At 39.3% G+C, this 21427-nt stretch overlaps 4 protein-coding genes across 4 annotated transcripts; all 4 read right to left on the bottom strand.

The window, feature by feature from the left end:
* Window positions 1-83: 83 nt before the first annotated feature.
* Window positions 84-3976, bottom strand: LOC108115455 (microsomal triglyceride transfer protein large subunit). The gene is given in 7 exon segments (XM_017226894.2): window positions 84-379; window positions 441-608; window positions 670-1210; window positions 1270-1498; window positions 1500-2201; window positions 2257-3056; window positions 3767-3976. Coding segments are annotated over 7 exon segments (2661 nt in total). The 5' UTR covers window positions 3834-3976; the 3' UTR covers window positions 84-225.
* Window positions 3977-5359: 1383 nt separating this feature from the next.
* Window positions 5360-6491, bottom strand: LOC108115425 (replication protein A 32 kDa subunit). The gene is made up of 4 exons (XM_017226861.2): window positions 6379-6491; window positions 6257-6318; window positions 5609-6189; window positions 5360-5508 (listed from the first exon to the last, which is right to left on the bottom strand). Exons 1-4 carry the CDS (start codon window positions 6389-6391, stop codon window positions 5430-5432), a joined length of 735 nt encoding a protein of 244 aa, XP_017082350.1. The 5' UTR covers window positions 6392-6491; the 3' UTR covers window positions 5360-5429.
* A 198-nt stretch (window positions 6492-6689) lies between these two features.
* LOC108115436 (endonuclease III-like protein 1) lies at window positions 6690-8189 on the bottom strand. The gene is made up of 4 exons (XM_041818292.1): window positions 8040-8189; window positions 7459-7977; window positions 7228-7398; window positions 6690-7166 (listed from the first exon to the last, which is right to left on the bottom strand). Exons 1-4 carry the CDS (start codon window positions 8181-8183, stop codon window positions 6750-6752), a joined length of 1251 nt encoding a protein of 416 aa, XP_041674226.1. The 5' UTR covers window positions 8184-8189; the 3' UTR covers window positions 6690-6749.
* A 116-nt stretch (window positions 8190-8305) lies between these two features.
* Window positions 8306-13034, bottom strand: LOC108115414 (probable multidrug resistance-associated protein lethal(2)03659). Its single transcript, XM_041818476.1, has 7 exons — window positions 12801-13034; window positions 12327-12575; window positions 12103-12256; window positions 10289-12048; window positions 9020-10229; window positions 8547-8963; window positions 8306-8489 (listed from the first exon to the last, which is right to left on the bottom strand). Exons 1-7 carry the CDS (start codon window positions 12866-12868, stop codon window positions 8460-8462), a joined length of 3888 nt encoding a protein of 1295 aa, XP_041674410.1. The 5' UTR covers window positions 12869-13034; the 3' UTR covers window positions 8306-8459.
* Between the last annotated feature and the right edge of the window lie 8393 nt (window positions 13035-21427).

Here is a 21427-nt window from a genome sequence, read left to right as displayed (position 1 = left end):
TCGATAGGTCGATACATGTGTATTTGATAATTTTCCACATATTGGCGGGAATTTTAAATATAAGGCCATTTTGTAGAAACAGATTTTGTTAAGAAAATTAAATTGTATTTGTTCGTTTGAGTTTACAACTATATCTAGTCTTAATCTCTGAGTTTTTAGTATTACAGTTTTTAAATGTTTATCTCTGTTTAAATGAGGTCTTTCAAATAATCTCAGCGACAATCTCTATTGGTCGCTCAATAGCATGTTGCACATTTCGTTGTTCTTCTGATTGAGGGCAAAAGTGCAGCCAGCAGTTGTGTGGGACAGAGTAGATCTTACATGTTTGGCATAAGGACGATCCACAGATTGCAGGAAAACTGAACGAACGTTGGTTTGCCTGGGCAAAAAAGTATAAATATAAAACATTGTTTATAAAAATAGTTTGTAGCGAAACTCACTTCAATATCTGCTCAGGTCGCTGAAGCTGCATGCATAGTTTAATTCCACTGTAAAAGTCCAAATCAGCGTTCAGACTCAATTTCGGTTCGTGGGTAAGGCTGAAATCTTGCACTAATTTCGCATAGGTAAAACCAACAGCCAAGTGACCCAGGACAGCGCTGCCAGTGCTGAAATAGCGATACATAAAATAAATAAACTAATTGAATAATTTTATACTATTTCACTTACTTTTGCTGGATCTCCGTCTGGGCATTTCGGTTCCACAGGCTGAATCCCACCTTGCCGTTAAGATCAACACTCCTCGCACCCAACACCTGCCAATGTAGAGTGGCCCCCGATGCTAGAATAATGTAGTGCTCGTTGTCCTGAGCCAAGGTAGTCGCCTGATAAGCGGGCGTTGAGTCTGAGGCAGTTCCACCCCACACATGACCCATTAACTCCGTCTGACCACTGAAAAAGATCAGGGGTCGCAGTTGGGCGCCCTGAACACTGATCTCCATGCCTGCAGTGACCGTCTCCTCGCTCTCCAATTCATCATCTGCCGGAATGTTGTCGTTTCCATCGCCGGAGTCACCATCACCCACCAGCGAACCCAGTCCCGCAGTGTAGATGCCCAATTTAAAATTGCTAACTTGGGAGCGTCCTGCGTGGAGCAGGAATTCCACAGAACCACGCTTGAGTATTCCCTGATAAACTTCCTGCGTACTTACTAGAGATTCGTTAAAGGCAGGCGCCAAAGAAAGTTGACGTGAAAGGACAGTCGTGAGACCTGGAAGTCATTGGGTTAACATGAGATAAAATTGTAACTTTCGTATAAAGAATTCTTACCCTTTTGTCCCAGGACATTGTAGTTGTTAACCTGCTTCCTCTTAGCCAGCTCAGTTTCAAATAAGGTCCTGAATCGGCGACACTTCTCAGACAGCATTCGTAGCTTCTGGAGCACGTAGGTTTTAATCTCAAACTGGCGATCATTGGAGGCCAGGTAATCTAAAAGGTAACCCAACTGCTCTGCACTTGGCCTGAGCGATAGGATAATATCCAAGGCCAAAGTGCGAACAGGAGCTATCAAAGCGCTGCTTTCGCTGATAGAATATACTTTCAAACTGCTTACGATGCGAGGGAGTAAAACTTCCAGGGGGAAAGGCCTTAAGGGCCTGCAAAGCCACCACCGACAAATTGGGCTTATCTCCATTTTGAGCCTGTTCCAGCAGGGGTGTAATGGTGGAGGTGTCCTGGAGATTCTGCAGAGCCCTGATGTACAAAGTGGGTTTCTTGGAGGCGATACCTTTTAGGAAATAAGATCGCACTTTCTGCAACAAAAGATCATCAGCATCGAATCCACTTTGGCGGGTCAAGGTGGCAAGTGTTTGGATAATGGTTTCCTTAAGCTTTAACTGTTTTTTGATTGATTGTAAATCCAGAAATCCCCGCAAGTGTTCGACTATTTTCCTATCTGGATGCGTGGCCACCGCCAGGGATTGCAAGTATTTTTCTAGAAGATCCAACTCTTCGTTTGTAAGTCCTTCGTCTTTGTATAGGAACCCAAAGGTAGCATTGTGTGCATCGAAGGTTTGAACAGCACCCAAGAGATCAACCAACTGGGGCAATAGTTCCGAATGCTCCTTGAGTATATCTTCGAATTGATCTTGCCTGGTGACACGAGCCAAGGGGATAAGTTTGACATAAGCCAGAGCCAGAGAGGATTTGCCCACATCCGCAGATTGTAGGGCTTCCACGGAAGCCTTAAGTTGTTCCTCAAGCTGGAAATATATAGAGATTAATTTTTATATTCTATAATTCTAATCATTTGCTTACAGTTTGCTCTTTAATCTCGCTGATCATACCATCCACATCGGATTCTAGCCTGAAGACGCGATACCATTCCAGCAGGCTCTCGATGGCCTCCTCCAAACTGCCCACATCAAGCTGCTTCACTTCCTCCGATCCTTGGGATATATGTTGCAGGACTAGAGTACTTTTCACCAAGCTTCCCACATCTGGTTTTGCTGCTAAGTTCAGGAGGTGATCCTCCAGGGACTCTGCCTTTAGGAGATTACCCTCCGAGGATAGTTCGTAGGAGATCGTTTCCTGGGCTTCCTGCTTAATCCCCAGAGCTTCTTCAGGATGATAGTTAACCCTTAGATCCCACAAAGAGCAGTCTCTTTTAATTTTTTCTACTTTTGTTGAGGATTTCACATTATAGGATACTCGACACACGCCAGAAACATCTAGTTCCTCCTCTTGGGAACCATCCAATCGCAACTGCAATAAGGAAGCAATTCCGCGCTTCAAATTTAACACGGATTGATCTCTGCCAGAGTGGGCGATGACCTTTTCAGGTTGTCCCTTAACTAGACCAATATAAAAAGGTCTATCCGGTATGTTGGTAATAGAACGGACCTTTCCAGAGGCGTCAACTTGGCTGTTGCTGATAAAAACTTCCAGTAACTGATCTTCATCTTGACTCCAAACCGAATTGATCTTCAGATCGGTTTGGAATTTATAACTCGTCTCCTTGGCGCTTGAATCTCTTCCTAGTTCCTCGAGTGTCACTTGGTTCTGCAGCTTGTAGATCTGCTGGCTGTTTGGAGGAATCAAAGACGTTCTTCCCTGATCTATAAAAATGTGCAGAGAAGAAAATGAAAGAATGGAACACGTCATTAGTCAATCGAATTGTTATAACTTTCCCCCAGTACCAGAGCCCCATGCTGATATTTCTGTTCGTGTATTGAGCCTGGGTCGAGGTTATCAACAAGTGGCCCTGCACAGTGGGCCTCTACTATCTCTTATAGCAAAGCAATGTATGTAAGAATAAAGTAATCTGAAAGAAGGATGGGGTGATAGATAGCAAAGGTCGATAAGCATAGCTATTTTCGGGAGTTTCGGTGTTGGTGATGTGATAAATATTTTATTTTAGTTTTTACAACAGAAAAAATAGGATATTTTGAATACTGAGTATATTATTTAATATCAGGAATCAGAAAGATATAATTTAAGATATTTGCTTATAGAAGCTTCATTTTATCTTAACTTAATTGACCTTCAAAGCCTGAACACCTTTCCCACCTTTTCGTTCCACTGTCTTCAGTCAGCTGTTTCAACTAGAAAGTGTGTCGGATAAAAGTTCTCTTCTGCTTTTTTGTTTGTGTGAGAGAGTGGGGGAGCGGCAATGGCAATGTTGTTGTTTATCATTTGTTTGTATGGGTAAAAACTAAGCGCAACAACAAAGAGTTCGTTCAACTTAATTTTTAACTTTCTACGTGCCTTGCATCCGCCACAAACCAATTTACCCAATTAAACATTAAATATTGGCATTATAACTCACCAATAAATCCGAATATAAAAGCAAGAAGAAGCAGAGACTTCACATAGCTTTTTTGTAGGCTCTCCATGTTTTAAGATTTAATTTTGTTCGTACTTATTTCATAAATTCACTGAAGTATTTAAATTAATTCATTGATAAGCCTGTTGTCAGGCCGGCGGATAATTGACTTTTGAACGGAATAAAACTAAAAGCATCCGACTCAAGCTGAGAATCAAGAAGAAAGAACTCTGTGTGCCCGGCATTATCTCTCTCAGATTTGTGGTGAGTATAAGCAGCTGAATTGAGGTGAACATAAACAGCTGATCGAACAAGCAGATGGCGACACTGTTACGGTGAACAGTGATAAAATTTGAATTTAATATTTTTTATATATATCATTTTTAAGTATTTAATTAAATTAAGTCCCGTGACAATTTAAACTCATCCCATTTATCCTTAATAAAATATACGTTTTTATATAAATTTTTTTTGATATATTGATATTAGTTGTTTAAATTCAGTTGTCAAACTAACAAATAAATTCACGACGGTTGCTACACTCGTCAGCATACATTAAGCCACGATTTGTAGCCACGCAGTTTTTTATGCCATTCCGGTTGTCTGGATCTCCGTTAAACCATTTTAAAAATTCTACTCTCATTCCTTTAGTTACAGATATAACCTTCTGTGCTTCAATGGATTCCCAGCCAGAAATGATCACCACTGAGATTTGGTTTAATCGCATTAAATTCCTCGTTGTTTTCGAAGACTGCTAGATAAAATGTTTTGACTCGAATTGCACGTTTTTAAATCGAAAAATTTTGGCATCAACCTCGTCCAGGTTTTCTTCGGCTCCTTTTTCAATATTATCCACCTTTGTTTGTAGCTTCTCCTGCATTTCTTTTTGAGCTTCCATCTGAAGTTGGAGGTCGACAATTGGCGGTTCAATGGATTCAAGGGACTTTAACTTCAACATCCTGGCATCAATCTAGTCCAGTTTTTCTATGGCTCGGTTTAGCAACGACAGTGCTTTCTTTTCAATACTATCCACCTTGGTTTGAAACTTCTCCTGGAAGTGTTTTTGAGCACTCATCCAATGTTGGAGGTCGACAATCTTGGCATTAGTGTTGTTCAGCTAGTGTTCGGCTTGTTCAAACAACATCCAGTGCTCCTTTTTCAAAAAGATCCACCTTAGCTTGGAGATTCTTCAGAATTTCTTGTTGAGCACCCATCTGAAGTTGGTGGTTGGCAATTGCCGATTCTATAATTTTAAGGGTCTTCAGCTGATTCTGAATCTTGTGATTGTGCTGGATGAATGGTAATTAAGCAGCTAGCCAGAATGATCCACATTGTTTTGGGGCATCCGTTAGAATACAAACGGATTCTGTGTTGTTCTGGGATTTAACTATACTGTACAGGTTGCACACGACAAAAGCGTATACAAAATAAGATGACAGCTTCAACATTTCGAGAGCTTGGAACCACACAAAGCGAAGGTTATCAATAGACTGATTTCAAGTGCGTGGAAATGAAGAATGAATGAACTAACAAAAATACTAAGTATAGTTACAGGCTAACAGGTACATTCCCGTAGTACAAATTCCAATAATAATCTCCTTTTTTAATAAACTTAATATATTTAATACGCATGTTTAGTATTACATGTTTGGATCAAAGGCTCCATTTACATTGTGCAAATAAAATGATCCGCATCAATGCTGGAGTAAATGTGTCCCTCGGAAATCATAAAGTCCAAAATGTTGCTAAAAAACAAACAAAAGCAGATGTTAAAATTTCTCAACCAGAGTTTTGAATTTTAGTAATAAAAACGTAAAATTCAAATTGGTGAAAAATATAACTTACGTCAACTCAGAATCGCTAATATGAGAGAACTTCGCTTTTAGCTCCTTACGGGAAATACCCTCCTCGGAAACATTGCTCTTAATGGCCTGGAAAACGGCCTGCTGCTTGGGATCCAGCCCACTAACAATAGCCGTGCTCTGGGAGGCGGTGAAATCGGATATGGAGCCACCTCCCGAAGAAGCTCCAGCGCCAGATCCACCTTTGCTCTGGTAATCCTCGGCCCTGTAGCGGGCATTTAGAACTTCAAGAAGATGGGTGCACACCTCATTGGGATCCAGAATGGGCAGGAGTTTAAAGACCATCAGGGTTTTCTGGCCCGCTTGTGAACGCGTAGTGCCATAGACCTTTACATAGTTATTGACCATCACTTCGGGCGCCTTCAGGGCGTCGCCCTCCTCCAGCCAGTAGTGCGCATCGATCCTACCACTGTGATCCTCCAGGGTGTAGGTAATCTTTGTCGAGGAAGTCTCGATGTTTCGCACAATGCCCACCACACAGGCCATGGCATATTGCATGCCGAACAGCTCAATGTTTCCCTCTGGAGCATCCACAATTTGCTTTACCACCAATGGTACTATTCCCTACATTTTTAAGTACACAAAGACATATAGAATTAAAAGGGTATTAACTATATTTCTGCTAACTCACCTCTCCCTTTTGATTGCTGGCGGCTCCAGTGGGCGCAGTTTGTGTGGCATTGAAATCTCCAACTTAAAACGAGTTTAAGGTATTGACTATATTATTTTCGTAAAAATTTAACTTCTACTTACATGAATCATTCATTTTGGTGGCTTTTTAGGATTTGCAATTAATATTTTTAAAACTTATTTTACAAGATGCTGCCTATAATCAACAAAACGCGCGAATTTAGAGCTGCGTATGACCGTTTGTGGAAAGCGTAAAAATACTGTGTTTCTGGTATTTACTGAAAGCAAGTATTTTTTTCAATTTATAAAATGTAATAAATCTAGAGTAAATATTTTAATTTTTAGGTTCGAGATTCTTTATTTCTTTAAATTTATTGAATAAAATATATAGATGGCAGTAGACTTGTGGACTTTAAGTCCCTTACAACCTTATTAATTCTGAGTATGGCTAACACAGTTTTTATCTTGGTATTTATAATTTTATGAAATTCTCACTATCGGTCTCTCTTCTTTTTTGGTTTAGTTTCAGCGCTAGCTGAAGGACAAATATCCTTGTTTAAGCATTCCCCACATTTTGGATTTACTGGAGTACAAATAGTTTGTCCGAATCCCACGAATAGATGATTAACCTCCGACCAGAGACTAAATGGCAGCCACTTTTCCAATGCGCTGCGGGTTTGTTCCGGTTCCTTCGTAGCCTTTGGTAGCCAACCCAATCTATTCGACAAGCGATGCACATGGACATCTACTCCAATCCCGGTGATCTTATTCCAGGCCACCGCCATACATATATGAGCCATTTTCGGACCAACTCCAGGTAGAGCTACAAGTTCCTTGGGATTGTCCGGAATATCCGAATCATATTTTTCCATTAGTATCTCAACTGTTTGCTTGAGGTATTTGGCTTTGTTCTGAAATGGATTGGCAGTAGAAGATTTTGTATAATATTTTTTAAAATCTATTAGTTTTAACCTTATAGAAGGATACGGGGTGCAGTAAGCTCTCCAGTTCAGTCACTGGCATTTCCTTAATTTTAAGTGGAGTTAGAGTTTGGTCCTTAAGACGATTCATGGCTTCATAAGTTGTCTGATCCTTGGTTTGACTGGACAACATTAGGGCTACTAAGTTTTGAAATCTTTGGGTCTGAAAATAAGACATTATATAAATTAATGAATGAATATGTATGTTTCCTATCAAAAATACCTTTGCATCTGCTTTGGGATCCGCACAGCGATGGCATCCCATGGTATCCACAGGAGCAGACCTAGAGATTCTCATGAGGCGTATGTTTTCTAAGTGATTATACCATAAAGGATGTGGTGCTTCGACTTCCTCGTATAAATGTTCATGTACTGTGGGATCTAGTTCTATTTTAATAGGTTTTAAGCCCCCTTGATTTTCTAGAGTATTTAGTTCCTGTTTTATTTCTGGTTCCAATTCTTTTTTGATATTCTCAATCCTTATGGGAGAAGCTGCAGCTTCTGGAACCACTTTGCATTTAAGCACAGTAACCGATCCAATTTCTATTTTGGTCACCATCGGATCTTCTTTTTTATTCTTTTTGGGTGGAACACGACTTGGAGATTGGAGTTCCATTTTACTGTTAATTTTTTGAAGGGATTTCCCATTTATGTGACGCTGCTTGCGGGTTTGAATAGGGGAGAAATATATTGAGCTAGTTCCTGATGCAGGAGAAGATACTCCCACTAGATCTTCAATGTCCTGAAGGATTAGGAAATTGCGTCTTTAACTTGGCCGAAAGCTTAAGATTATTTTCCACTCACCCTTACATTATCCGCCCGATTTTGTCGGCTTATTATCTCGGTTGGCTTTATCACTTCTCCCCTTTTAGCCAGCTTGTTGGCCAATGTTAATTTCTTCACATTTTTGGCCATATTCAACATAAATTCTGAGCTCCTGGCCTTCATGTGTTTGTTTACTTTTTGAACCTATCGATTTCCACATGAAAACTAACGAAACGGTCATACTTTAATACTGGCGCGGGAAAATTTGAAATTGATTTGAAATCATTTTTAAGAACTTTTCAAAATGTTTAATGAGTTTTTTTTTTTTAAGAATACAATTTAATATATATATTACATTCCTTATAACTAATAAAATATAGCAATCACTAGTATTAATATTTAAGTTTCACAAAGTCATTAAGTTTCTTCGATGAATTTGATTGTAAATATTTTCGTCACTTATTCCGACAGCAATTTACTCTCCTGGGCCTGTAAAATATAAAATAAATTATCAAAAAACACAACACACACACGAGTTTAACTCACCTGATGTGCCATTTTCAGGAGGTGCTCGAAACTGGAGCGCCCTGTCTGCAGGACCATTCCGTAAAAGATTTTGCTCCATGATTGGGTCAAAAGTTCATAGGGTGAACCGAATTCAACCAGATTGCCGGCATCCAATACCATGACCTTATCCGAATCAATGATCGTGTTTAACCTATGGGCTATGGTAAGTACGGTGCAATCCCTGAACTTCTTCCGGATGGTGGACTGTATAAGGGCGTCCGTTTGAGGATCTACATTGGCCGTGGCCTCATCCATTACAAGGATGCGATTCTCCCGAAGTATTGCCCTGGCCAAACAGACCAACTGCCTTTGACCCACACTGTAGTTTGCTCCACCTTCTGCGATCATACTTTCAAGACCCTTCGGTAACTCGGATACCTCCTCTTTGAGATGAACCTGATAAAGCAAAAATAATTAAATTATAAATATTAATAAATTTATGATTATCCCACCTCTTCCAGAGCCTCCCATAGCTTATCATCAGTATACTGCTCGAACGGATCCAAATTATAGCGCATTGTGCCCGAAAATAGCACTGGCTCCTGGGGTATTATGGAGATTTTGCTGCGCAGATCGTGTAGTCCCATTTCGCCTATATCCCTGTTATCTATGACCATGGATCCATCGTTATATGAAAGTCTGAAGAGGGCATTTATAAGGGATGATTTTCCAGCGCCAGTTCTGCCCACAATGCCAATCTTCTCGCGTGGCTGGATAACGAAATCCAGTGACTTCAACACATTATCCGTTTTCGGATCAGGGTTGTATCGCAGACTCAGATCTTCCGCTATTATCTGACCCTCTCGTGGCCAATTTTTGGGTGGCTTCTTATCCGCCGGAGATTCGAATTCTCCTTCTGATTCCAGGCTTCTGTATTCCAGTACTCGTTCTACAGATGTCATGGAATTCTCCAGTTCAGCAGATTGTCGCATGCCCCACTGTACAGTTCCAGTCATGGACATAGCTTGGGTGATAGCCAAGCCGATCTGCCCAGGATTATCAAGCGGCGGATTAAAGTAGCTCATCAGGGTTACCGATATAACATAGGCCACACAAAACAGATCGAGATAGTAACCAAAAGCTCGATTTGTCGAGAGGAAAGTATAGTATCCAGAGCTGTGGAGATCCTGGTAGTTATCATATTCTTTGGTCAGCAATTCCTGGGCACCCATTGCTCGGATGGTGGGAAGACCATTTAAAGTGGCACTGAAATGCGAATACATTGGTGACCTGGCGACGGCTTCCAATCTTTTCACGTCCCTCGAAGTGCTCAGATAGAACTTACGAAGGAAATGAAAAGCCAGGAACATGGTCATGGTATTAACCAAATACCAGGGATTTGTAATGCACAAAACCCCAATAATTCCACTGATCGTTAGGAATATTTGAATGCAATCCAGCATCACGGCAGGCAGGATTTCATCCACTTGCCCCAGATCCATAGCGAATCTATTAAGGATTCTCCCCGAGGGATTGGCATGGAAGAAGTATAGAGCAGTGCGGGAAACACCTTGGAACATGGTATTATGCAACTGGGTGGATGAGTGCATTGCCATGCTGAAGAAGAGTAATGTTCGGAGCAGGGCGAAGATCACTAGGGCTATATTGATTCCACTAAAGATGTAAATGTCCATCGACGATGAAGACCCCGTGTTTTTTACCCTGTAAGTCAAAGGTTCAAGCCGCTAAAACTTTTTAACTAACTATGTTTTTTAACTTACCAGTAGGACAGGAAGTAATCTCCTCCAGAAGCCAGAATTTGAGTGCCCAGGCAGAAGAATGCAACGAGGATAACCATAAACCACCCAGAACCGGCAGAAAAATATTTTCCATACATTCCCAATCCGATTTGACCTTTGGAACGTGTCTCCTGAATGGGCTGTCTTTCATCTACCACTTCCATTACAGAATCCGCACCAGAATCTGCTGAGGTGATGCTGGATCTACTTAACCGACTGCTTTGGCGGGAGTAGTTCGATTTATCCACTTTGGCATCGCCACTTCCATTATCCTGCTCGTGATCCGACAGTTCCTTTTCCTCTTGAGTCTCCTTAGCCAAAAGCTTCGCAAAATCCTGACCACTTTTGAGCATTTCCTCATACGTACCAATAGCTGTTATCTTTCCCTTATCCATGATCACTATAAGATCGGCATGCTCCAGGAATTGCAGCTGATGGGTAACCAGGATCACCAGTTTATCCCTTAGATAGCCACGCATGCACTCCTCGAATAAATGACGTCCTACATGGGTATCCACAGCGCTCAAAGGGTCATCGAGGAGGTAGGTATCCGCTTGGCGATAAACCGCCCTGGCTAGACTAATCCTGGCTCTTTGGCCACCGGACAGGGAGGCTCCCCTTTCACCCACAAAAGTGCGGTCTCCCTGTAGCAGTTCGAAATCTCTTTCCAGGGCGCATTTCTTTACGACATTGCGATATCGATGCTTATCCATGGGTAAACCAAAGAGAATATTATCTCTAACGGAGGCATTGAACAGCCAGGGTTCTTGGGAAGCATAGGAGATTTTACCCTGGACTTTAAGCTTTCCAGACTCACCAGGAAGTTCTCCCAAGATGGCTTGTATCAGACTGGACTTACCCGATCCAACGGGTCCAATGACGGCCACCAATTGCGGAGGCTTAAGACTGATATTTATATTATCCAAAACAGGATCCACATGCTCTTCATTCCAGCGGGCTCGAAAGGATTGCAGTTCCACTATAGGATTCTCCTTAAACAGTTGAATTTTTTGTCCAACTTCAGATTTTTGATTATCAGTTTCATTTCTCATCATAAAAGTTTTGATTCTCCTCAGGGTAACCATCAGTTCGGCGAACTGGGACATTCCACTTGGGAAGAATTTGCTCACAGTTCGTCGCAAGATATTGTAGAAAGCGGTAACGGAGAAAGCCCTTTCTGCAGTCAATTCTCCACCCATGAGGACAAATCCTAGAAGACTTACGAATATCGCAATTCTTCCCAAAGTAATCTCAAAGGACAGAAGAGTTCCTCGAATGTAGTTCACCTTCCGAATGGAACTCATTTCGCTGCGTCGCAATCTCTCGATCATCTTGGCAAATGGCTTCTCCCAGGTGTACATTTTGATCACCTGGATTCCCGATATAATCTCATTCATCATCCTAACTCTCTGATCAGTTCTCAGGGCTGTTTGCAGTCTCAGCTTCGAGGTGAGTCGGCTCATGAATGTCTGCAGTGGCAGATATAGAATTAAGATTCCGATTCCATAAAGCGAAGCTATTCCTATTTGCTGGTATAGAAAATACAAGGATATGAGCAACTCCAGTGGTCCCAGCCACAGGAAGTGAAAGTGTATCAAGGCCCGATCGAAGCGACCCAGATCGTTGGATATAAGGTTAACCACCTGACCTGTGGTTGTATCTCCCAAGGCAGTGCGACTCAAACGTAGGGCTTTTCGATAAATAGCCGTACTCACTGCCACTCTCATTTTCATGGCCAAATGCTAAAAATATCGAAAATATTATTAAATAAACTAATACTTCAACTAAAAACTCACCATCATACCCATCATGAAGGGATGGAACATTAGAACCGAAAAAAGAGTAGTCAGAATCAGTGTCAGTCCATAAATTTGAGCCCAGAGACCATCTCCATTTCCATGGCTTGTAAATTCCGATATTAGAGCTCCCAGGATAAGTGGCAAAGTGGCTCTGTTAGATAGAATTTTTAGAAATAAAATAAAGATTTATATAATATATATAGATATAGTTCCTCACTCACCTCGTTCCCAACTCCAGAAATCCGCAAATGATACCCGATACGAACAGTTGCCATCCGAATACCTTTACTATGACCTTTAGGATGCTTGGTTCCTTTTTGGGTTTATCCTTACAGGACTTGACTTCCGCCTGCCAAGTCTCAAAGAATTTATTACCCAGCGTATCCGCTTTGTGACCCTTTAAGGTCGTATAAAGATCAGTCGGCTCCAGGGTCTTTTTTCTACCCTTAAAAAGAATGGGCAACGCGAAGCTGTGGTAGGGAATATAAATTATAGAGTAAATATTATGATATTTGTTAGTTTAACTCTGAGCTTTCTCAACTCAATGTCATTACAGTTTATACAAACATGATAACCAGAAGTGATAGACGTGATCTTTTCAGCTTCTGTTATCTAATCATAACGGTCTCTTTTTTACATGATAGAGTGTTCATCTTTTTAATTTCAATTTAGTTTAGTTTAGTAAAGAAACATACCAGAACATAAGGGTGGAGAAAATCCCCGCAGACTGGCGAGGATTCGTTGGCAGTTTGTCAGCTTGCATGTTTTATGTTATTTTTAACATTAAAACAAAAATATATTTTTATTTTGATCATTTATTGAATTAAATTCACTTTATTGGGATATCGATTGGTTAATTTTCACTTGATTATAGCCAAAAACTTTCCATTAGATAATAAAAAGAGTTGGAGATAAACCCAACCGTTGCGTTTCGCTTTTCAACTTGTTCTGGTCCAAATTTAAATGCCTCCAACCGAGTGATAAAAATCGCGGAACTTTTCTCACCTGAATGACGAAGCTTATCTCGGAGATTATCTTACTAGTTTATGTTGCTAACAAGGGGAAAATCTTTTATTTTTTATTTTAAGGTTTTGCTATTCATTTTATTAGGTATTTTTTCCAACGCATATTACAAACATACTGTCCTTAATCCTTAAAATTAACATAGTTCAGAGGGCATTGGAAAATCACTTTGATTTCATAAGAATTTGTAATAATTTTATTACGAAAGATAAGCAGCAAATAAAGATAGTACTACTGCATACCTATAAATAGGTTTTTATTTTTATCAAGGTTTCCTTTAGAAGAAGCAGATATCCCATGTTAATTCCAGTATTAAGAGATTTACAGATTCGTGTTGGCCATATAAATACTTTTCTCCATGTACTCTCTGATGGTATAGCTATCGTCTTATACACCCCCAGATTAGAATTACAAATGAATATCTTAAACATGCCTTGTAAACTGTTAATTCGTTCGTGACATCTCAACATTGTTGAAATTTGGATGCTTAGTCTGTTAAGTAGATTGTAAAATGGTTTTTAGTTTCCTTAAAGTAAGACTAATCTCCTCAAAACAACTTGGTCTGAAACACCAAATAAGGAGAGGCTATACCTAATCAAAGATTTTGGATATATTTTAAGATTTGCATATATATAATATTATTGTTATATAAATTTGTTATTTCGAGAATTCTTTTTTTCATTTGAAATATATACGTTCCCTTATTTTATTGGCATTTATCCACCAAAATGAATCTTAAATTTATATAATCATTTTGCAATATTCTTCATTCCTGTAATTTTCCATTACTTAAGTAACGCCATCTACATGTGAAATATGCTTTGGGCCTACTTCCATAGACTATCGCCATCTATATTTCGTTTTTCAAAACAGCGGCAAAATTTGAATTTCCATCAACTGAAATAATTTTTGTCTGTTTAACTTTCGTCCTTAAGAAAACAAATCAAAATGTTTTTCGTCCTCTTTAAATATCTATAAATTGAGCCATCCATCATCAGACACCACACACACACAACACACACACTGGAATGTAAGTCCGGGCAAATAAACATATTTATCTGTATGACAACTCGCTGAAGTGACCCTGTCCAACGGAAAGTAAAGTAAAGACAACTGTTCCCAAGCGGATCGAATCGGATTGAAGGAATTAATAAGCAGGAAAAAAGAATCGAAGAGATAAATACCCTTGAAGGATTTTTCTTGGTTTAATTTGTTATTAAGTGAGAGAATAATCTCGATGTTCATGTTAACAAAAATATGCAAATTTCAAACTATGTTGCATACTTTTGTGCAGTTAATTAGGTGTTTTCATATGTGAAATACAAATATTTTTATATACTGTAAATACCTCTGGAACATAAACCAAAGTTTTACATAGTTTGATGTTCCACTGAAGTATACAAATATTTTAAAATGTTCTTTGTGTATTTAAGATTAAGATTAATAGAACAAAATAAGACTGAAATTTAAAAAATCAATAAAAACCAATGTTTCCCTTTTGAAGGGTAAGCCCCGTAATTATACTTAGCTCTTGGCACCCAACGGACATTGACCGCTCCCTGAGTCAGTGCCGCTCCCCCACCTCACCTCTACCTCACCCCCTCATCCTCATCAGATTGCTCTTCCATGTTTTTCCCTTATCAGCGGACAAGAACGCAGCGTGAGTGCGCCTGTCACTTGGGGCAAACATATGTTTCATTACAAATTGACGACCGCAACGCTCTTATCAGCAACGGCTGCTGATACAAAACAACAATAAAGGGAGTAGATGGGGAGAAGGGGAAGAGGGGTGGGTCAGAAGGGCAAGTCAACCGCTGGACAACAAAAGACAACAAACGAAAATTAACGAAAACTAAATTTAAACACGTCTTGTTGCGGTCCACCCAGCGGAGATGTGTTTCATTAGCTGCTGCAGCTGCAACTCGCCCCCTCCTCTTTCGGCCTTCACTTGCCAGCTCTTTCTGCTGCTGTCCAGGTGCACTAAGAAAAATTACGATTATTAAATAATATGGTTTTTAGAAACTTAAATACGAAATATATCTTAACTGAGAATAACCTTTTAGGAGTTAAGAAGGTGTTGAATATCTTTTAATTACAAATTTAAGACTTAAGTTAGTTAGTATTTGCTACTAACTTAGTTTATAACAACATTCTCATCAAACTCTCCGAATATTAGTTGATTATTGTTATCAGTGTATTTCCTGCGGTTAGCAACGCGTTTGTGTGGGTGAAATTGGGGGGAAAAGGGGATACTGAAAGGGGCAAGCATGTGCTAAGACCTATTAAGGGGTTAAGGGTTGTCCAGTGGCAACCGCTGACTTTTTGCTCGCAGCGGGCGGCCACGGTAAATAAAGTTTACCAGCGGACCCCATGTGGATCTGTCAGGGCCTAATCCTCGACTGAAAAGCGGTAAAGGGTTGTGTATGACGGGAAACCGTTGGATATAATTGTTATTATCAAAAACAGATAATTAACAGGGTTCACTTTGATAGACAAAGGAAGTTGCTTAAAAAAAGGCAGTCCACTATATTATGTGACAAGGTTTTGGCTTAACTTAGGTATTTAAAGGGCTAAAAGAGTCAATTATACACACACCTATGAATACATACTTTGATTTATAAATAATTCTCAACACAAATAAAGGTATTTCTTACATATTTGATATAATTATATAACCAAAGGCTGTCTTTATGGCTCTCATTTGGTAGGCAACATATTCAATATATCCCTTTTTGCCTCCTTTAAGCACTTCAAAGTTGCCCTCGTGCCACAAAAGTTAAACATATATATATGTATACCTATCTATATATATATCGAAAAGGGTTGGAAAATATTAAATCCGAACGCCCCGATCCCCACCTTGGATTCCATTCCGTTCGATTCGCTGCGGTGTGAACGGGCAATGGCAAACAGGCAAATAAACAAACAATCGAGGGGCGGCGTCCTTTGGCTTTCGGCCAGGCTTTTGCCGAGGTGCGTATGCATATAGGCCGACTCCAAGGGGGGTTGCTTACCAACTGGCCACATCCACATCCACATACACTCACGTACATGGCCTGCCTTGCTGACCTGGCCCAGGAAACAATTAGCTCTAAATAAAATTTCAAAATAAGCAACTGTTTGCGCTTCTAAAGCCCCAACGCTTTTCTACCCATTTTCCATTTGGCCACCATTGCCAGCGAACACGCCACTCTAAGCGGAATGGGAACTCATATTAGATACCATGATATCACTTAATTACGGTATTTAAATGAGCAACAAATGATATGCTTTTGGGCTTTTAGACCAATATTAGAAAAAAATTAAAATAAGCCTCAAATGCACAGGCGAGTGAGTATCTCTGAATTTTCATGAAATTTATTTCATATTTCTATAGCTATCCGCATATAGTTTGTATGTTTTGGGCCGAAAAACGTGCGCGCCAAACTATGCAACACTTTGTGGGCCGTAATCATCTTTTTGGCCAACTTCATTGCCATGGCATTTCGAGGCAGTCATGTGCGAGTGTGTTTGAAATGTAATTGAAATTTAGTTGGCAAAACTAATTGGAATTGCTGCATTATGCAAGCGTCGATAAAGCCCCCAAAACGGAGAGGCCTCAAACTGGGCTGGAAATCAATAGAAAAAATGGGAATAACAATCGATTTGAATGGTTTATTCTAGATGGTGACTCGTACTTTAAAATCATAAAAAGGAAAAACATATTCTGTACTTTAAGTAAATGAATAACAAAAATTTACATTCTCTAAAATTTTTATAGAACAAACTAATGCCACAATTTTGGCCAACATAAACACGACTAAATTACCCAATTTTTGTTATTTATTGGGAAAAAATGATTCAAAATTGCTTTGATTGGAATTGCTAATTAAAATAATTTGCGTGCTCGTTCGACTAAACCCAAAACCCAAAAGTGAACGACGTAAATAATTTAATTAACCGAAATGACATGCAAAATGCTCAGGACAATGGCTCCAAAACGACAGCTATTAGAGGGGGTTGATTTGGGGTGGGAGACGAGGACTTGCGGTCACCGAAATGAAATTTTCAACTGCATTGTTGACCCAATTAGGAAACCGTTTTGGCCATCGCGTTTAGTTTTCCCCCAATTTCGAATTATGCATGCGATAGAGAGAGCGCCCAGGTTGCGGAAGTCAGACGCGGTATCGACCTTTAACTCCCAATAGAAAACCCGTTTTAATCTCTGGCTTATAAAAGATTTCAACAATTTTAAAGCCACGCCGAACTTTAATTAATGTCCCCTGGATGGGATGTTATAACCGCATTTTCACTCTTTTGATTTTCCATATTTATTTTGTTATTCACACAAACTTTATGTCAAGTAGAACAAAAGCCAAAAGTTTACCAAAATTCAAACGCAAAAAATTATGTGAGTTTCTACATAATAATAAAAGTTTCATCCGCGCTCAATTTAAGCCGCATTTCGGGCTTACCCTCTCTGGGCTGCCAAAAAGTTTAGCTGATTTACTGTGGGGATCTTTTTTTAAATATTTTTTATTTTCTGTGATGGCATTATTATAGCTTTTTTAGTGGTGGTGTCTCTTATTAAATTTTACATTTATTTTGGATGATAGGTAAAAGATGATATCTAATATTAGTCAAACCCAAATCTGTGTCAGCTAAGCCCTAAAATAAACCTTGTTTAGTATGCTTTTCACTTATGTTTGCCCCATTTTCCACCTATTTTTCCTGAAAACTATTCCCCCAAACTGCATGGGATATCTTAATTGCAGCTCATTCAGCTTTTCACCCACGGCCATGGTTAAAATCGCTCAGATATGGAAAAAAGTGCTCTGCAATTTTCCCTCAATTGACTGTTCATTGTTGTCCCTGCGATTCTGTTTTCGGTTTTTGTTTTCTGCTGCTGTCTTTGCTGTTTTGTTGGGGATCATTTTGTTTGTATTATTTTTATTTTGGTTGTTTTGTGTTGCGTTTTCGGGTTATATGTAGAGCAAACATAGTTTTAACAATTTTCGTGAAAATGAAAATGGAATGCCAACAGCTAGCGGCCATAGGTGTGCCACACGCGTGAACTGGCACTTAACAAAAATGCTTTGCCGTGGATTTCAGAAAGTTTTTGCATAAATTAAGAAAGGTATTTAGATAATAGTTTGTATGCCAAAATGTAACAAAATTATTTTTAATGAAAAAAACAATCGTTTAAGCATTTTTAAGAACCTTTTTCAATAACTTTCTGTTGTAACTATATTTGATTTTAAAATCAGTTTCAAAAGCAGCTTTACTAGTTCCGAAATCAAACTTAAAGACCTATTTCTTTCAGTGCACACCCTCACATCTACCTAAAAGCGTGTGTATTCGAGTGAGAGTGTGCGTGTATTCCCATGTATACATGCATTTATACAAACACGCAAATTATGCAAACGGCTACCGCAAATAACATAAATTTCACAAACTTGGCGGCCCGCAACGCACCTGGACGGGGTGCGGAGGGAGGGCCAGATGGAGTGGACACTGTAGAAGGGTCAGGAACAGAGGTACGAAACAGTGTTGACATTTATTCTCTTCAAAAAACCTGGCAAAATCAAACATTGTTTGCCGTCAAGAAATGAACAATCTCAGTTTAAGGTGATAAGAAGAAATAAATGTCACGTTTGTTTTGATAGCGTGAAATGGTTTATGTTATTATTATAAATTCTTTGAATATTCAAATACATTTTTTATGGTTTTAAGTTGAATTAAGATTCCAGCATAAGCTTAGGAAAAATATGTTCTTACAAGTACATAAATTATTTTATGTTTAGGTTGTCATATTATTGATTAAATGTTAGGTTCAAAAATTCCACTTTAAAATAATAAAGCTATGATATTAAGGTAAAATATTTAAATATAGAACAGAGAGAAATTACACTTTAAAATATAATTTAAATAAATAATATTATATACCTATTTTTCACTTTGAAGATCACAAGAAAGTTCTTAAATACCAGCCATAATCCCAACCATATTTTAACCAGCAAAATAGCCAACTTAACAGCACAGGACTTGGAGGTGTTGGATGATAGCGCCGCATAGAAATGTTAACGCGATGGCATTTCCCTCTGTGTGTGTGTTTGTGCATCTGTGTGCCTGCATTCAGCGCTGTTGGTATTTGTGTGCAAATTCCAGCCAACGAACAACTTTATATACAGAATACCCAATATGCAGGGCTTTTGATTTCGTTTAATGCACGCATCTTCAGCATTCATAATAAAAGCAGATTACGAGCGTTGACAACACTGTCAATACAGGATCTGCCCAAGGGTGGGCGTGGCAAGGGGGGGGGGGGAGGGCGGATGGTGGAGAGGGTTGGCTGTCAACGGCAGCGGCCAATTGCCGTAAATTTGCATGGGACATCAGCGAACAAATAAAATTTAAGCCGTCTTGTAGGTAAAACGAATGGGAAAGATGCACTAACTTGGGTTTTCATATTATTATTAATTTAAGTTTTATTAACAAAACTTTATAAGAAGTGTTAAATATAAGTAGTTTATTACGAAATCTAACCATCTAGCCATTACAAGTATTAATTCCATTTTAATGTTGAATTTTTAAGAGAATTTTGGAGTTGAAAACAGAATCAAGTTCGGTAAACACTTAATATTATTATTTAAATATTTTATATCACGCATAAAATTGATTAAATATTTCAGTATTTTATTGTTGAATTTCTCTTATTACCAACTGCCTTAAAAATTCAATATACCCCGCAGAAGAACCCCTTTTTTGCCACAAAAGAATCAGCGAGGCTTAAAACTAAAGATCAACAAAACGCTTAAAGTTATGTCAAGTTCCCATTGATTCTCCCGAGACTCGTTCCCACACACACACAGGGACACACACACACATACAGACTCATAAGTTAGTGACATTAATGCGCTTAATTAAAGCAGCGCCTGAATGTCAACAACAACAAAAAAGCAATTTGCATTGTCAGGCTGGCATAAAAATGTGTCTTCAGCTTACTGAAGGGAGTTTACATTTAGGCCGAAAGGGAGATTTGGGCCACACATAAAGAGGGCAAAACTAATTCAGATGAAACTGTTTTCCTTTTCAAAGTTAAGATTTTAATTTGTAATAAAAACATAAGTAAAATATTCTTATTTTGCTTAACTCTAACTATTCTTGCAGATTGAAAGAGTGTTAAAAAGTATTTTTAAGTTGGTGTTTAGTCTGTGATCAGAAAAAGATACTATCTATCAGGCACTAGCCGCAGGCACAAGCATAGCTACAGATTTTAATCACAATCATAATTGAAATATTTACTTAAAATATATATATATTATTAGAAAATATTTTAACCAGGGTATAAGTACCTTCGTTTCCCTTAACAAAAATCTCGCTGTTATTAATTTCAATCACGAGTTACTTATGGCTTTGTATGTTTTTCGTTGTTTCCAGGATTAAATCAAATCAAATTGAAAGTGGAAGAGTGCGCCGAATGACGATGAAGATTCTGCATTCAAAGAATGCTAAGGAATTGGGTCAAAGATCAAGTGGAGCTCAACTTGGAAGAGGAGGAGAGGAGAAGGGGAGCGGCAAGATGCAAAATAGAGTTGCGAAGAAGTAAAAGCAGCGACGCGTGGCATGAGCATGAACACAAAGGGGGGTGGAAGAGGCGGGCTACCAAGAGGCAGAGGAGGGGTCAGAGGTCGCTTCACTGAGCGTGATGGATATGCACACACTCTCACTGGCACACACACATCCGCAGAAGAGAAGAGCTCCAGCAGGCACAAGAAAAAGATTAAGAAATATGCGCGTGCGATTTTTTTGCCGTCCTTTTTGCCCAGAATTACACTTGAAAAAATAGGGAAAAGATATGTCAAGAAGATGAAAATGGTTGTATTTTAAACCTAACATTTCGGCATTATAGTGCTAATGGGTAATTATAATTTTAAGAGTCATTTAAGTCATTCTCAAAGTTATTTTGAGATCAGCTTTCAAGGTTAAATATTATTAAGAAATTAAATAAGTTACTTCTGTAGAGTTTTTACCAGTGCATTTCGCCGAGCAGAGTGCATATGCATATGCAAGTGGTGGGCGGTGGGTGATGGCGGGGTTTTTGGGGCATCCCCGGAAGATGCGGGCAGAGGGGTGAAGCGAGGCAGCCTGTCAGCGCCACAGCTGTGACTAAGCGGCGCATAACTACCAACTGCCAGCGACTACAACGACTGGATATTCGCGGAGGATGCCATGAATGCAGTTTGTTCCAGTCTTTCGCTCCCATCCTCAAACACAGCCCCAACCTCCTCGCCCCCTCTCACACCACCATCGCTCTTCC

The sequence above is a fragment of the Drosophila eugracilis genome, unplaced genomic scaffold, assembly GCF_018153835.1.
Source record: "Drosophila eugracilis isolate 14026-0451.02 unplaced genomic scaffold, ASM1815383v1 contig_1197, whole genome shotgun sequence".
In the NCBI taxonomy this organism is placed as follows: domain Eukaryota; kingdom Metazoa; phylum Arthropoda; class Insecta; order Diptera; family Drosophilidae; genus Drosophila; species Drosophila eugracilis.
The sequence above is the reverse complement of the archived record's forward strand: the minus strand, read 5'-3'. Positions and strand labels throughout refer to the sequence as shown.

Coding starts and splice junctions, on each gene's coding strand:
- LOC108115436 (XM_041818292.1), bottom strand. CDS start 8,183: ATGAAGGCCAGGAGCTCAGAATTTATGTTGAATATGGCCAAAAATGTG. Junction 7,978..8,039: donor ATCGGGCGGATAATGTAAGG/GTGAGTGGAAAA, acceptor CTAATCCTTCAG/GACATTGAAGATCTAGTGGG. Junction 7,167..7,227: donor ACCCCGTATCCTTCTATAAG/GTTAAAACTAAT, acceptor AATCCATTTCAG/AACAAAGCCAAATACCTCAA.
- LOC108115414 (XM_041818476.1), bottom strand. CDS start 12,868: ATGCAAGCTGACAAACTGCCAACGAATCCTCGCCAGTCTGCGGGGATT. Junction 12,257..12,326: donor TTTCTGGAGTTGGGAACGAG/GTGAGTGAGGAA, acceptor TCTATCTAACAG/AGCCACTTTGCCACTTATCC. Junction 12,049..12,102: donor CCTTCATGATGGGTATGATG/GTGAGTTTTTAG, acceptor CGATATTTTTAG/CATTTGGCCATGAAAATGAG.
- LOC108115425 (XM_017226861.2), bottom strand. Junction 6,190..6,256: donor CCAGCAATCAAAAGGGAGAG/GTGAGTTAGCAG, acceptor TTAAAAATGTAG/GGAATAGTACCATTGGTGGT. Junction 5,509..5,608: donor ATTAGCGATTCTGAGTTGAC/GTAAGTTATATT, acceptor TTTGTTTTTTAG/CAACATTTTGGACTTTATGA.